Genomic DNA, 17,223 nt, shown 5'->3' on the forward strand with positions numbered 1-17,223 from the left:
TTATGTGTTTATTATTTTATTGTATTAATAAAATAGTATTGTTATATTAGATTTCTTCAAAGTTAAATTTTAAACATATGTACTATTTTATGGTCTTTTATCATTGACAAAAACATGTAAATTGTATCATTAAAGCAAAACATATAGGGCAATGTAATAAGGTATACAGGTTAAATAATCACAATAGAAAAGTTATATGTAAACTTCAAAAATTTGTGCCAAGCCACTTTTTTTATAATACCTTTAAAATGAGGTATCACTAAGGGTTTGTATTTTAAAATTTGACACCCCCAAAATATCTCATTGGGGGGGGGGGGGGTCAGTAATTTTCATACGTCATAAAACTCCTCTGTCAGTCATATAAACATCCCCCAAAGTAAATCACTCCATCTCTATTAATAAGAAAGTTAATAGAAGAGGGGGTGGAGGAACTTTTAAGACACCCGCTATAAGTATAGCTTTAGCCAACACCTGTGGTAACCTTCTGTAATCCAAGTCACCGAAGGTCAGGTTTTTGGATCATTTGAGCAAAATTGGATAGATTATGGTTGTTTTCAAGCTTAATGGATGTCAAAATACAATCCTGGCTAATCTAGACATAATTGCTAGAGAAGTTGTTCAGAAACCACTTTTAGAATTAGAAGGAAGAGGGTCAGGTCTTTCAGAAGATATTTTTTATATCAGCTTTAGGGTTGTTAAGGAACGCTTCAGACTTACCAGTGTAAGCATCTTTGTACTTTTACCTTTTACTTAGGAACTTTATATGAATACTACCAGCTGTAGGCTGATAAGTAAGCACTCATGCTTGTAGAGTCTAACAAAAGCATACAGCAACACAGTAAGCGTAACACATGTCACCCAATGTGAAAGTTTTTTCATTCTGTTACTGAAAATTCTGGTGACTTTTCTCAAATCCAGGACTTGGCAGCTAACTTCACCTCATCATCTGAGGTGTAGTGATTAATCCTTAGATTTCTTGTGCAAAGAGATAAAAAATTAAAATAGCAAGGTTCCAGTTCGGGGGTACAAGGAGGGTTTGGAAATGGTTCACACAGTCTCTGTAGTAGAGTGAGGTGTGTGGTCTGGTGTTGTTATGTTGTAAGATTATTGGCACCAGGTTGCTTCTTATAGAAACTCAATGTGAAAGGTATTTTTAGAGTTATATATATATGGACAAAAACTTTACTGTTACCTCTCATTTCCAGATCAGTCATGTAAACTTTGTGAGCATCCCAAAAATTTCCAAAAAGTTTTTACCACCAAATAACTTAAACCACAACCTCCAATTAAGGTATATTGTACCAATATCTTTGCCAGTTAAGCCTTCAACTCATTTCCTAAGCTTCTGTAGTTTCCCTGGACCCATCTAAGTTGTAGTTGGTTTTGTGATGATAGCTCGAGCAATGCTTGCATTTCACAGCTTGGGTTCACTGTCAGTGTGGCTTGTCTGTTCTTATCAATAAGTAGGTATATTTCTTTCTTGGAAAGTTGGGAATATGTGAGAATCACATAGATTTTCTGTCTGAAAGAAAATGGCACTAGTTTTTGCAAAGTCATCCATAAGTTTGTTTGGAGTCTGACTGAAAACCTATTATAGTCACGATTTTGTTCCTATTATTGCTATTATCGCATGGGTAGCAATCCCATTACTCTTGTATTACCAAGTTGTCTGTAGTGCTGTCTACACCTACCAAAATTCCTTTACGGTTATTGACAATGAGCTGTGCTACAGACTATAGTAGAGTCACAGATCTCTCTAGTTATAACAGCCTAATGTGCTGTCTGATAATTGCCATATACGACTTGTGGATTCAACAGGGTATCAAAGGATCATTAAAGCAAAGCTTATGTGAAATCCTGGATCCTTTAGAGACGCTACTGAGCCTTTAACTGTACTACACTGGGCATCCACAGTCAGTCTATACATTCATTTCATATATAGCGACTCACTATTGCATTAGTTAACTGGCAGTACATACGGGGTCAGCAAGGATAAACTGAAAGTTTTATTGTAATCATTGAAGAAAGAAAATAATGCCTCACATGATGAGCAGCTATAGTAACAGATAACAGGTTTCTCATGGACATTTGCCAATGCTAAAAACATATTGAGTGTCAAATATTCCTTTTCCTCTTAAGAGCTCTCTCTTTGACAAGGAACTTAAAATAGGATATCCTCACTTCCGGCCTTATTTAATAAACTCTTTCTACGGTAATCTGTGTAATTCTTTTTTTTTTTTTTAGTATAATAGTTTTTGTTATGAGCAAAATTGATTGTGACATTTATAAAAATTTCAATTCATCAAATATTTCTAATTCAGTTCTTTATCCAATTACAGTGTATTAGATCAATTCATTTTAGTCTTTATGAAGTATATAAATTTGTTAATATTACATCCATCAGGTGACAAAATGATGCCATAATACTGTGACGTATAAATTATTATCATAGCAAAATACATATTATTATCAGGCTTTAAAATTCTTAAAGCACTTTTCAACCTAAAACAAAAATTATATCACTATAATTGAATATAAATATTGTACAAATCTTCTACATACATTGTTTGATATTCGTTAATCTTTTATTCAAAAATATGTAATATATTTATAAATTATTTTTCTTAATTAGGCATTTAAATTAATGTTTTAAGTGTTCTTATTCTTTTTTGGGATCGTTTAGGTCACATTCCATACTCTCACTGACAACATACTGTATTTTGTAATTCACAAATGAGCTTTTATGTCAATACTAAGTAGCAGACAGTATAGAAATATTAATAAACATTTTTAACTGTTTTGTTTTATGAAAAAAAAGTTCAGATACACAATGCTTGTGTTGTTCTGAGAACTACTGCTGTAAATCATTTGTATTAATATTGTGTTTATGATAATTTATAAATTAGTTTTAATAGTGGACTGTGAAATGTTTTTGTCTTTTTGGAGATAAACCGCCCTCTACGTTTATATATGAGGCCTGGTTTTTGTTTTTAAGTTCTGAACATCTTAAAAAACCATTGTATATGAGATTAATGTGGAAATTGTTTAAATGTCTGCCCACCAACATTAGAATTAGAAGTTTTTCTTCAATAATGCAGCTCCTTGGTCACATTTTAAATTTTTCTGTGCTCTTCAAATTAGTTCAAAATTGTGAAGGAAACAGGATTTTTCCGGACATTTGCCATCGTTCAGTGAAACAATAAATCAGTAACACAAAAAAAAAAAATAACCTTCAAACAAAGAGTTCAAAATTATTGTAATTAATACTGCTTTCATTAGTTGTTTTGCCAATTTGTTTAAAGTTTTAACATTATTAGTCTCCCAATAATATTAAAAACCTTAGTTAATTGGAGCACAAATCAACTGACCTCTGCAAAAGTCAAGGATCAAATGAGAGAAGTGTCAGTAATTAACCATAAAAATTATGTTTTAAACTATTATATATATATATAATACATATATATATTCTAAAACATTTGATAGTAATTTAAAATTTATATAATAATCTAAGAGGTGTATTGATATTTTTTGACGCTGTATATATTGTTTAAGAAACAAACATTCTTAAAGAAATAAGAGCTAATAAAATTGTAATTATAAGATTTGTAATTGGTGTGGAACATTGACAGGATGATATAGAGTGTCTACGGCACTCGTCAGAGAAAGAGAGATGGGCGATGGCTAGCAAGCTGGCAAAGAGCGAGGAGCAAGTGAAGCACTTGGAGCGACGAGTGGCAGTGCTCACTAAGCGCAGTGAGGCCGAGTGTATAGCGCTCGGCTTTAAGCTTACAGTTGATGAGCGAGTACAAGGTACAGCAGTTCTTATTATGATCAAGTGGTGTAATTATCAAACTTTAATTTAAATACCTTATCTATAAGTTTTAAAAAACTTCACTTTAAAAAGTGAGTTAATATTGTATGCTGCTACTCAAAATCCTAATTTTTGTGGGATTTAATCCTTTGGGGAACTAGCCTGTGCGGCACTTGTTGTGCTCTTTCTAGATGCTAACAATCATGTATTTGTTTGTTTTTCCGCTAGATCACAGTTTTGTGCCCTAGTGCATCCTTATAAGCAATTATTCTGTTACAATTTGTTATGTTTGCACACTGGAACCACAACTAATAGCTTGTTTTGTTATTGTTTACATTTTGCCACATGCTCAGTTTTTGTCACTTCAATGTTCTGCTTACATTCTACTGTATTTATCATGTTCTCAATGTTTAGTGTTTAACTGTTTATAGCTGTTGAATGAGTTTTTAGTTCTTCTGCTACCTCATGGAACAAGACTAATTGCTTACTTCAGAAGTAGACAGATACTTGGACCATGATATTTAGATATAAAAAATACTCAAAGACAAAAAAGTGAATTATAAAAAGTAAATGTATGGTCATTGTACATAATGTAAATAGTTTATTTTGATTATCATTTTAATAATAACAATTGAATGTAACAAACAGTTTTATCTCATCTCCCAGACAACTAAAATTATTAAAAAAAATATGTAAGTGAATTTTGTTTTTGTTATTATGCTTTATAATTAGAGCCTTTATTAATTTAGGCTCAAGCTGGGTTGGTGGTGAAACGCCAAGAGTCTATATAGGCTTGGACAAGTTCGGACGTTAAGCGCCAAGAGCCCTTATTTAGGCTCTCAATAGTACAAAACCATTTATTGACTAATATCAATAAAATTAGTACTGATTTATGCATTTTATGTAAAATGTACTATAATAAGTAGCACTGTATAGACATTCATATAATATTCAAACAAAATAACAATACACACTAAAATGTTTTATCTAACGGCACATGCGTTTCTATGGTAAAAGTCAGTGTTGTACTTTGTTTATTAATAAGTATATAAATTGTTAGTATTATTTTACCAAATTTTCACAGGTTAAATATATTACACTACAATACAGAGGTTTGTTAAGTAAATATTTTTCAGGCATTTATTGAGCTCTTAATTTACGAACAAAAAATATCTAACTTTTAAAGGTATACGATTTTAACAGATCAACATTTCATAAATTTTATTACATGTCATTATTATCCTATTAATAACGAAAAAAATGAGGTCAAAATCATTAGTTTATCATAAAATTTAGCGAAATGAGAACGATTTATATCTATGTGTGTCATAATTCGTAAAATTGCCCTGGCACTACTGTGACATACCCAGCGGCTATGTCGCGGCGCCCGACAGGATAACGCGCACCAGTAACTCTGACGTTTTGTGACATGACCTGCCCAATATGCTTGGTGCTAAAAGGGTTGTCATTCTATAAAAACTGGTGTTTCATGTAAAAATCATTGTGCTGTTTTGAATAAAAAATTATTGAAACAGATAAACAAAAAAAGTAGTAAAATATATCACAGTTGCTTTTGGTTTTTTGTTTTTCTTATTAAAAACTTTATTAATATATACTAAAAAAATTAAATAAAAAATTATTTGGAGAAAGCAACAAACACTATAGAAGAGCAACCAAATAGACTAAAATGTCTTGAAAAATTGACTAATTTATGTGTAACCAAACTCATTCTATTAACCCTTTCGGTACCGGAGAAAATTTTAAAATTTATAATGAGAGACTGACATGTGTCCAATAGGTACTACTGAAAAATACCGGACCCTTTTTAGATCTATGCACACCATTGTACTCATTGGACCATAAAACCCTTATTTTTGGACAGAAATTAACAATTTTTTAAAATCATTCATAACAAATGTTTCCTGAATATGATACATAGTTATATTACTTTTAAATGAATTGTATAACGAGATAAACACAAAACATGTACTTACCAAAAATTAAAAAAAATTTCTGTTTGACTTAAGAAAAAGTTTCAAAAAAATTCCCAAACAAAATGTTTGATTTCAATAAAAAATAACACTAAAATGGAACACATACACACAAAGTTTCACACAGTTTGAGATTAAATCTCCATGGTTACAAAACTTTAAAAAGAAATTGAGTTTTTCATAGTCTCTGAGTTTTGGCAGCCGATTTCCATAAAATGGTAGAGAAAACCATTCTTTCAAAGCCATGATATAAAAATATGATATCCTGGATACTCCATATTTACAACTTTATACAAATTTGTTTACGTTGAATGTTTTACAAAGTTTTAACACTTTTGGTTCGGCAAACATAGTGGGCAGACTCCCTTTATTACAAGTAATGCATTGGCAGGTACTCTTTTTCCTTCCGCCTCCAGCACTTGTCCTAGCAGCAGTACAACCTGACCAGTTCAGTTCTCTACCCAGAAGTATTTTTTCTAAATACTTTTTTGACTTACTGTGACATCTCCTCCTCCCACTGTTCTAGTAGGATTGCGGAATCAAATGGTTAATAAAATGGCTAAAATAGCAAATAAATGGCTATAATCAAACAACGCAAAAATATAATGATTTGGAAGTATACATATCAATAAAGCACATTTATTGGTGAGTAATTTAAGATATAATACAAACATTTTGGTATGCAGATAACAATTAGATAAACATAATCCAAGACATCCGGGTGAGCGGACGTAGGTATATCTCGGCAGTACATCGCGCGTCCAGATATCAGGATGTTAGTATTTCTCAATATGTTTTTCAACGTCTGCTTGAGCGGATGTTGGTACAGAAAGGGTTAATATTTTAGTACACACATGCATTTTTGCCAAGATCAGTTCAAACATTTAGTCCTAGTAAAACGGTTAATTGCTTTCTCACTGGTTTAACTCCCCATGAAAAAGCCAATTTTGTTGTGTAATCTTAAAAGGATGGCCCACAATGGGATTGTGACAATTCATGAATAATTTAAGCATAGTTATTGCGGTACATTGTCCACTGTGATGTCATAATGAAAAACAGCAATGATTTAAATAAAGAAACTTGGTTGACCTCAATAGTGGCGCACCCAGAAATCATCTCTGAGGGGTATCCAGAACACAGGGGGGTCCAGGGCCTCCCTTAGAAAATTTTGAAATATTAGGTTTAAAGATCCTTATTTTATAGTACTTAAGAACTAATAAAAAGAGGACAAAGATTAGGTCAGAGTTTATAAAGTTTACAGTAAACCACTGTACCACCAATCACCAGGAAGGTTATACAGTAAAAATAAAACTATTCTGTAACAAATACTGTTTATATGAAGTGTACTTAACTAAAACAAAATTTAGTTTTAACATTAACAAAATATTGAAGTTTTAATCATAAATCAGAACTAAAATTAAATCTTGATGTCTACTCTCGAATCAAGAAGTATATATATCCAAGTGTGAAACTTGACTGCAAACTAACAAATAAAGGTACAATAACGAGAGTTATATGAAAATTTAGCTTGTTTATTTCTGCATTTCTACATATAAACGCTGCAGTAACCAGTTTTGATATGGATAACAATAATAAATACTAAATTTTGGTGTGTTTCAAGATTTCTTTATTTATCTGTCTTTATTCAAGATAGATGCAAGTATACTGTAAATGAATAAGTAATTTTAGAATTTAGAATAGTATGAAATAAAGTAGTTGTTAAACTACTATCTTAACTTTTATTCTTGACCGGGTAGACCACAAAATTCAGCACTTAATGGACCTCTTATCTTATTATCTTGAACATGTAAATTTGTAAACCACAATTTTTAAAACGTTGAATTTGTAATACAGATTAAATAAGCAGGTTTTAGTGTAACTAACAATTGCTTGTTTTAACACTTAATCGTCAGACTGCCCAGGGTGGTGTTGTCTCCCTCATGGTGACAATGAATGACATCAAACTAATACAGTAAAGAACTGCTCAGAGCTCGGCAATTCACTCACTACTGTGACAAATGATCACGTCGGAGACTACTGCAAAACATACTCTGTACCGGATACTCATCTGTCCAGAGAATACAAGTTACTTAAACCAAATGTATCCGGTACAGGTCAGTGTTATAGGTACTTTTAGGATACTTTACATGTTTACCGCTGTTCTTTGTACCAAGTACTCGGATTTGGTTAGCAGTAACAGTAACTTGAACATGTACTGTACCATTTTGGAAGTAATTCTAGTAATCAAGTACGAGTACTGAAAGTACTGGGTACATGTAGAAGCCACTAGAAATAGTAAAAACTAACCTCACTTTCATAGGTGATATGTGATGGTGAAATTCAAATATTTAGCGTTCTGAACAAAATTGTATTATTACATGTACAGTGCCATGTATTTATTAAATTAAAATAGTTACAAAGTTTATAAATAACTAAAAAGCTAAAAATTATGATAAAAAGAAATAAGTGATATAATTTTTTTCCACATATTTTTATTTATTTGTGTTATCAATTTTTATTAACAATTGTGTTGTAGGAAATTTTACTTGTTGCACAATTCTTCCTATCTTAGATAATCATAATTTTATTTTCGTCACACTAGACTAAAAACCATGAGCATTGCATTGTGTCCAAGTTGATTGGTGAGTAATTCATGAAAAAAAAATATTGTAGTTATTAAAATAAATATATCTAAATTTGAATTTGAGAAACAATGACATATTCATTGTTAGGTATAATTTAGCAGAAGTAATAAAATAAGTTAAAGTAATAAGTCTGTGTAATTTTCAAAATCTACATGGTTAGCTACACATTACCATAAAAAATAATCTTACGTTTGAAATATCTTCCTTTACGGAATGAAGTGTTCTTTTTACATGCCTGTTCTTGTATTAATATCACATATTACGTTATCTTTGTTATGCAAACTCGCTCTAACTTGGTGTGGGATGACGTCTTCTACTAATGCATAGCTAGCCTGGAATTGCTTCCAAACAACTTTAAAATAATAAAACATTCAATATTTTGTTGTTAATCTTTAAAGTAATTATTAAAGATTATAGAGAGAATGTATCATTTCAGCTTTACTGGGTGAGAGAACCAAGCTTGAACGGCAGCTGGAAGAAGCTCATGTTGAGTTGTCAGATATTAAAGCCACATGGAGTAATCAGATAAAGTCACTGGAAACCCAGGTTAGTGATAATGATAAACTGCTAAACGTTTTTAATTTCATAATTCTTTTTTAATGTGTCCATTAATAACTAGAAAGTCAAAAAAGAAAATCTTTAACTTGTGCTTACCTCTACAAATATTTGAAATATAAATGGCAGTTTGATGAATATTAACCCTTTGAAGATGACATTAAGAAGTAATTTTGTATAATTTTTCCTAAAGATTTTTGTAGTAGCACTGAAATGCTGCAGGTAAAAAATTGTTGATACACAGAGTTCCTTAGAGTTTTAGAACGTTTGTACGCTTGAATGTGATGTTGTGAATGAACGGTTTACAACTTTAACTTAATTTGACGGTGGCTGCGCATTATTGTACGTACTTAAAGGGTTAAGCCATTTAATTAATATATCTGTGTCTAAATTTTTCAACTAAATATTATTTTTGCAAGGTAATCTGCCTCTGTACTGATTGAAAAATAATCTGAAAAAACTATGGAGAGGAACAAAGTACCAACATGGGTGCTGACATGAGCTGTGGGGCAGTTCATGTGTTTTTTTTTTTTTTTTTTTTTTTTTTTTTTTTTTTTTTTTTTACTTGCATGTAAATGTTTTTTAACTCTGGTTTCTTAAATTCTGTGAAATTAAAATACTGTATGGTTAACAAATTTAATACAATTTTATTTAAATTATACACTCAAAAACTAATTTGATATATGTGTGTATATTTTTGCTGAACTGTTTAAATTATTAAACGTTTTTGCCACTTTTGTTTTTAGCATAATACATAAACACTTTTAAAATTTGATATGAGTAATATTTGCTTGGTAAATCAGTTTAAAGTTTTGTAAAAACAGCAATAAAAGGAAAAGTAAAATAAATTATTTAGTACTAAACATGAGTAAGTAATAATAAGTTTATCCTCCTTTATAAAAAACAAACATGTTTTACATACATGTAGGTTTCTAGGGAAAGCAACTCATTCATAAAATTGTAATAAAGCTCAAAAAAAAAATAATAACTAGGTCTGGCATTTTTAGACAAAGGTGAAAGAAAGTATAAAGGCTATCCAGAAAGTAGAGTACGCTTTGATATATATGTATATATATATATATATAAATAAAAGTCGTTTGACAGGTATTTGGTCTTCCGATCATATGTTAGTTTGCTTATTTAAACACATATGTGACAGATACGGCCAAATACAAAATAATTGAATCGGAAAAAGTAAGAGCTCTGTGGTGTAATGGTAGCACATTCACTCGGCAAGTGAGAGATCCGGGTTCGAGTCCCGGCGGAGCAAGTACTTTTTGTGATTCAATGTTTATTGAAATTATATATATATATATATATATATATATATATATATATAAAAAACAAAGTACGAGAAACTAGTTGAAATTCCAGTATTATAAAATTTTGCTGCCTAAGACTTCAAACAGGTTTTCACAGCCTCCCGCAGTTCTACGTCGTCATCAAACTCCTGACTCCATTTTTAGACTGTAATTTGGTTTCGCAATTCACGTGTTTTACCCAAGTCTCGTCTCCTGTAATAATTAGATTGAGCAGGGAGTCACCATCATTTTCGTCTCCAAAAATGTCTATGAAACAGCCATACACTGATTTTTATGAGTTCATGTTAAGATTTTCAGTACTCATCTTGCACAAAATTTATGGTAACCTAACCTCTGCTTAACAATTTTGTGTAACAAACTCCTTGAAATTTGAGGAAAACTAAATGAGATTTCTGTTATTGTGAATCGGAGGTATTCCTTAATATTCTCATTGTCTTAAAGACAATTTCATTGGTCACAATGCTTGGCCGTCCACTTCATTCGTCATCATGCACATTAGTTTGGCCAATTTAAGCCTAATGCACCACTGACGCACTCCATCTTCAGTAATCACATCGATCCCATAAACTTCACAGAGTAAGCAATAAATTTCAATTGGTTTATTGTGCTTAGCCAATAAAAACCGTATTACAGACCCTTGTATGTTGTATAAAGTTGCATAACAGAATATTTGATACAAAAACACTCAAAGGCTAGGTAATAATATATGATAGCATGAAAACCAGTTTTAGCCATGATTTGTTTTTATTTACATTCAATCAAGTACTAATGAATGAAATATTTATAAAAATAGTTTGTAGTAGAGAAACCACAGTATGTTTTATTTAATGCCATAAACAAAATACTAACCTTTGGTACGTTTTAAGATAATGAGATAGTGTCTGCAGTAAAGTGTCTGCATTAAATAAACAATATTGTTATTTAGCGCTTTAATTGAACGTTAAAAATCCATCACAAATCTACTTTGTAGTTAATAGATCAAAACAAGATTTTTACTTTGCCAACAACATTAATAAATAGAGAGTCAAGAATGGAAACAAGAGAAATTAATATACTTGTAAGGGACCATATGACTTCTGTGGGATAGAGCAACTCAAACTGTAGTGTCATTGTATTTCAAATACACGTATTTGTAGTACACCTATTTCTGGATGTGTATAATGGCCTCTGGGCACTTTAGTTTAGTTTTATTATACAGTACACTCTCAGAAATTTGGACTGCACTAATCCTGGACCAATCCTGGAATCAAATAAAACATTCTTTTTGAAAGATAAACGTTTTAATGTGAATAGTCTGTATACCACAAATTTAACGCACTTTATGTGCTCGCTGCTCAGTAAAATGGTTTCATTTGTGTACGTGATGGTGGAAAGTTCCATGCGGCTGGGAGGGGGGAGTGCATCGACCTTCGCATGTTGTGTGTAGTGGCCTGCAGTAGTTTCTGTTCAATGTACCGGCTTGTTGCTTTATTTGTGTGTCACATTAAATAAGATGAGCAAAGTACTTAAAAAGGTGTTTGTGTCAATGGAGGAAAAGTTTTGTGCCATAAAGCACATTGATGCTGGGGAATCGGCGAACAAAATTGTGTTAGAGTTAGGTGTTGGAACAAGTACAGTTTCAGATTAGAGAAAAAAAACCATGAACAAAGTTGAAATGGTGTTTAAATCTAGTGGAAGTGCGGTGAAAGTGAAGAAAACAACGCGCCTTGGAAAACGTGCCGAAGTTGAAGAGGCATTATTTTTATAGCCTAAGTTTAAGAGGCAGGGGTGTTCCTATTAGTGGTCCCATACTTCAAGCAAAAGCTTTAAAATTTAAACTCGAAATTAAATATAAAGTGGTGAATTTACAACTAGTGATTATTGGGTCAATCGATGGAAAAAGGGGTTTGGTATTCGCCAATTCTTAATAAATGGGGAGATCTTGACAACCAACAAAGATGCTGTTTCACAATTTAAAATATTTCTTTTTAAACCCCTTGTTGAAGAAGGAGTTCCCTGTAACCAATTATACAACTGTAATATGCGGTTGGCCTGAACTGCAAAATGCCACCCAGGAAAATGCTTGCTTCCAAGAGCTTCGGCCTCAGGCTACAAAAAAGCAATGAACGGGTCGCGGTGTTAGCCTGTAGCAATTTTACTGGCTTCATGAGCGTAGACTAACGGTCATTGAAAAATCAAAAAGGTCTAAAGCCTTTAAAAACTTAAAGAAAGATGATGTGTTGCCAGTTTGGTGCATAAACCAACAGAAAGCATGAATGAATTCTACAATTTTTAAGACTTGGGTTTTTAATGAATTTGAACCGTCAATAGAAGAGCATACGGTGTGAAAAACATGACAAGGAAAGCTATGCTTGTGTTGGATAATGCTTCAACACACTCAATGGCTAAGAAATTGAAAGACAAGGATATCAAAGCTGCAGTTTTGCTTCCAAATGTGACAGCCTTCTGCCAGTCTGTAGATCACGGCAGTCTATAGATCAAAGCATAGTTCAGGCATTAAAGTTGAAATACTACCGCCGTCTTCTTAGTTATTTAATTTCGGCAATAGATAATAATGAGGATTACATTAGTGCATTCAAGAAAATTGACATGTTGGATGAAGTTAGGTGGGTAGCTGAAGGATGGGAAGAAGATGGGAAAACTCCTATGTCATTGGTTTCATCGTGGAAGGTTCTGTTGGAAAATGACTACAACAAGTTCAAAGAAATAGATAGAGAGGAGTTAAAAGAAAATGAAGTGGATAAAGAAAATATTGTTTCAATGTTACAAACACGTCCCGGATGTAACAAAGTAAATGAAAACGACTTTGATGAGTGAATGAAAAATGACGGTGAAGACGAAAAACAGATCACGTTATTGTTGAAATGGTGAAAAACAATGAAACTTTGGAACTTGAAATGCCTTTGAGCCAGGAGATTTTATCCCACATCTGAAAGGTTTAACCCAAGAACTGGCAACTAAATTACCTCTATTTGGCCACTTTTCAAGGATTTGCAAGAGTATTTTATAAGAAATACTTAAAGTTATTTGATTATGGATTGCAATATACCTTTTTTTTTCATTAAAATTTGTATTTTGTACTATGCATACTTTTGTAAGTAAAATTATTTTTGTTATTTTGTTTTATGTGAAACTTTTTAATATAAGGGATATCTACAGAAGTGGTATATTTGTACTAAATACAAATTTCAAATATAAAAATAATTTACATATTTCTCTAGTTTCAAAAAATATATAGTTTGATGTACTCATTTAATACATTTTAATTTTTATTTTAATAAAACTTGTAACAGAGCATTTTAATGAAAATTGACATTACCCTGGTAACATACTACGAGGGCTATTCGGAAAGTAGATTACGTTTTGGAATTAAAAATTAACAAAGTATAGGAAAGAATTTTTATTATATACATTTGAAAGCCACACTTAAATACTACTTTTCAACATAGTCGCCATTCTAATTTAGGCACTTATCATATCGATGGATGAGCTTCAGTAAATCAGTAGGCTTTATTCGTGAACATCAAGTACAGAATAAGGGTCAACAATCGATAAAACAAATAAAAAAAATTAAATCTAAGTAATACATAAGGTTATGTCTCTCCTTGGGATGTTCTACATCATGTCACAAATTCTTCCAGGCTGTAGGTTGATTCTCTCAGCAACCCGGTCTTCAGTCTTCATTTTAGAATTTCAGGATTGTCTTCTTTCAGCTTAGGTGGGAGTAGATTATAGAGTTTCGCTCCTGCATATGATGTTTTTTTTTTGAAAATAGAGATGTCCTGTGTATTGCCAGGCTGAAGTCTTGAGCATGTCTTGTTTGCAGGCCATGAAGATCACCATTTCTAGTAAGTCCTTGTTTGGAGGCATGTACAATGACTTCAATTATATAAATAGCCACAACTGTCAATATTCTTAGTGTTTTAAATACCTTTCTACAACTATCTTGATGTTGGAGGGAAGCCATGATTCTTACTGCTCGCTTTTGAATGAGTAGGATCCGCTGAAGGTTCTTTAAGGACGAGCTGCCCCATAGAATCACTCCATATCTAACATGAGACTCAAAGAGTGAGTGATAGACTGTCTTTGTAGTCAATTCTGTACTCACTGCCGTGGTTCTTCTCAGTACATACAAAACGGTGTTGAGTTTTAAGCAAAGAGAATCAATGTGGCTGTCCCATGAAAGTTTGTCGTCAAGAATCATTCCAAGATGCTTCGTTTGTTCAACAGTTGCAATCTTGGGTGTTCCCTAGATTTTGTTCTTGTGCTTACCCAAAATCATCTATGTTGTCTTCTCTTCATTAAAGACCAAGTCATTTGCTATACAGTAATCATGAGCCATGCTGACAGATATGACGTATGAGGATATTTCCAAAGCCTCAGCTGTTTTGTTGTTGGATAGCAGCACAGTATCATCAGCATACATGATTGTCTGACTGTAAGGTTCCATGAATGTGGAGAGGTCGCAAGTGAACAGAAGGAAGACTGGTCCCAACACAGACTCTTGGGGGACTCCTCTTTTTACTTCTCGTGAAGCAGATTTGATATTTACTGTTCTTCCATTAATAGTCTGTTTCAGTTCTACTATTTGTCTTCGTTCACTTAACTTAGATAGCTATGAAACCATTGAAGTGCAGTGTCTTTGATTCCTAGCCTGTCAAGTTTTGTTATCAAATCGAATCAAATCAAATCAAAATTCTTTAATTTACATATTCTTTGAGAATAGTATTTAAGTCAAATTACAATAATAACAGTAACAAGAAAATAACTTTTAAATACATTAAAAGTCAAAAATCTGTTGATAAAATTCTTCCATCGAATAAAATGGACGTTTTGATAAGCCATTTGTGCAATGCAGGTGGTTAGCTCTCTTTCATTCTTGCTTCTCTTAGATCTGGTGGTAGGAGGTTGTGAAGAGCTTGGTTCCCATGTATGACGGTTTCTTCTCTCAAACTGAGTCGTTCGGTGTGTTGCTAGAAGATTGTACTGGGTGCTGTTTCTTAGGTTATATTGGTGAACTTCGCCTCTTCTAGTAGGGGTTTTTGCTACTGCATGTATCACAGCTTCCTCGATGTTAGAGAGAGACAACAGTAAGAAGTCCAAGTGATTTAAAAGTTTCTCTGCAGCTGTCGAGTCTTTGCAGTCCCGCGATAATTCTGATTGCTTTTTTCTGTTTCTTGAGAACCTTTTGCATGTTAGTGGTTGAAGTTCCACCCCAGGCTAACAGTCCGTATCTTATGTGTTGACTCGAAAAGCGCAAAGTATGCCACCCTAATTGTTTCTCATCTGTTGTATCCTTTATCCGTTTTCATCACATAAAGGCTGGAGCTAAGCTTTGTGCATAAATTATCCACTTGAGGCGTCCAAGAGAGGTTCTTGTCTAGAGTTATGCCCAAGAATTTAGCTTCATCTTGTTTGTTTACATCTGGTAGGTTTGGGACTTTGTCAGCTATTCTTCCAAAAGCTATTTGAGTGGTTTTAGCTGTGTTAACTGCAAGGTCGTTATTGTGGCAGTATTGGTAAGCCATGTTCAAGGTTACATAGGAAGCTACTTCTAGACTTTCTGTTTTTGGTTCTTTAAATACCAGGGTGGTATCGTCAGCATACATTATAGTATTACAAGTATTTCCGAGTTGTTGGGGAAGATCAGTTGTTGAAGAGAATGAAGAGTACCGGGGCCCATTTACTGATCCTTGAGGAACACCTCGGTTTACCAGGGCTGCAGGCTGGATCTTGCTGTTTTGACGGTCCCATTTTCTGTATGTCTTAGTTCTACCAATTGAGTGCGGCCTTTCAGGTAGCTTATAAACCATTCTTTAACTATGCCTGACAGTCCCAATGTTTCTAGTTTTTTAATTATTAGCTGGTGTGATCCAGGCAGTCGAATGCCTTACTAAAGTCAAGACAGATTGCAGTCGTCAGGTGTTTCCTTCCTCCAAAGCCATCAACCAAAGACTCTACCATTTGGACTATTGCTGTTGTAGTAGATTTTCTTTTGGTGAAAACCATGTTGGGAATCACTGAGTAGGTTATGTTCTGTGTGCAGTGGTTCAAAAAGTCTGTTTAAAACAACTTTCTCGTAAATTTTGGAGAAGGTCGATACAAGAGATATTGGTCGGTAGTTGCTTGCTTCGTTAGCATTTTCCAGATTTGAATTTTGGGAATACCTTTGTAGTTTTAAGCTGGGAAGGAAAATGACCAGTATTTAAGGATTTATTAATTACATCAAACTAAAGGGAGTACTAGTTCATTACAGCAGAGTTTACGGACCTTTAGATGAGATTTCATCCATTCCGGATGAGTTTTTTGTTTTTAGCTGGTTTATGATTTTCTTGATTTCTCTTTCACTTGTATCTTGAAAACTACAAAACTGTGGAGGTTGAGGTATATTCATTAATACGTTTTTAGTTTTAAGATTTTTCTGTGGTAAGTAGTGTTTTTTCTGCAAATGCTTGTGAAAAATGTATTTAAGTGTTCAGCAACATCTGTCACTTTGTTTATTTGTTTTTCCATTTACTTCCAAATGAATTCTTTTCATGTTAGTTTCTTTTTTGGAACCATGATGAATTAATTATCTCCCACATTTGCTTTTGATTTATTTTCAGAATTCTGTATGTGGTCTGAGCTTGCTTGCTTCCGCAGTAGTAGTTTTAGATGGAGGTCATATGTCTTTTTATGTTCAGACATTAATTGTTTGTCATTTACGTCTCCTGTAATTTCAAATTTTCTGAGTGCTTTTTAAATATTCATTTTTAAGTTTATTGGCTTCAGGATCAGATAGAAATTTAAGTTTTGTTTATGGAGAATATTTTTTATTTTCTTCTGAGGGCAAGCTGAATTTAGTGCAATGTTCACGATGTTAAGGAATATTTTAAAAGCTTCTTCTGCATTTTTGGTGG

At 32.8% G+C, this 17,223-nt stretch overlaps 1 protein-coding gene across 2 annotated transcripts in view; it reads left to right on the top strand.

Annotated features, from left to right (window-relative positions):
- LOC124364592 (golgin subfamily A member 1) overlaps positions 1–17,223 on the top strand; it is an 80,224-nt gene that overhangs the window by 32,172 nt on the left and 30,829 nt on the right. For both annotated transcript variants that reach the window (XM_046820178.1, XM_046820179.1), the window contains exons 6-7: positions 3,630–3,810; positions 8,884–8,993. In XM_046820178.1, coding sequence (XP_046676134.1) covers positions 3,630–3,810; positions 8,884–8,993 — 291 coding nt within the window. The remainder of the gene's footprint in view (positions 1–3,629; positions 3,811–8,883; positions 8,994–17,223) is intronic.

The sequence above is a fragment of the Homalodisca vitripennis genome, chromosome 6 (genome assembly GCF_021130785.1).
Source record: "Homalodisca vitripennis isolate AUS2020 chromosome 6, UT_GWSS_2.1, whole genome shotgun sequence".
NCBI lineage: Eukaryota > Metazoa > Arthropoda > Insecta > Hemiptera > Cicadellidae > Homalodisca > Homalodisca vitripennis.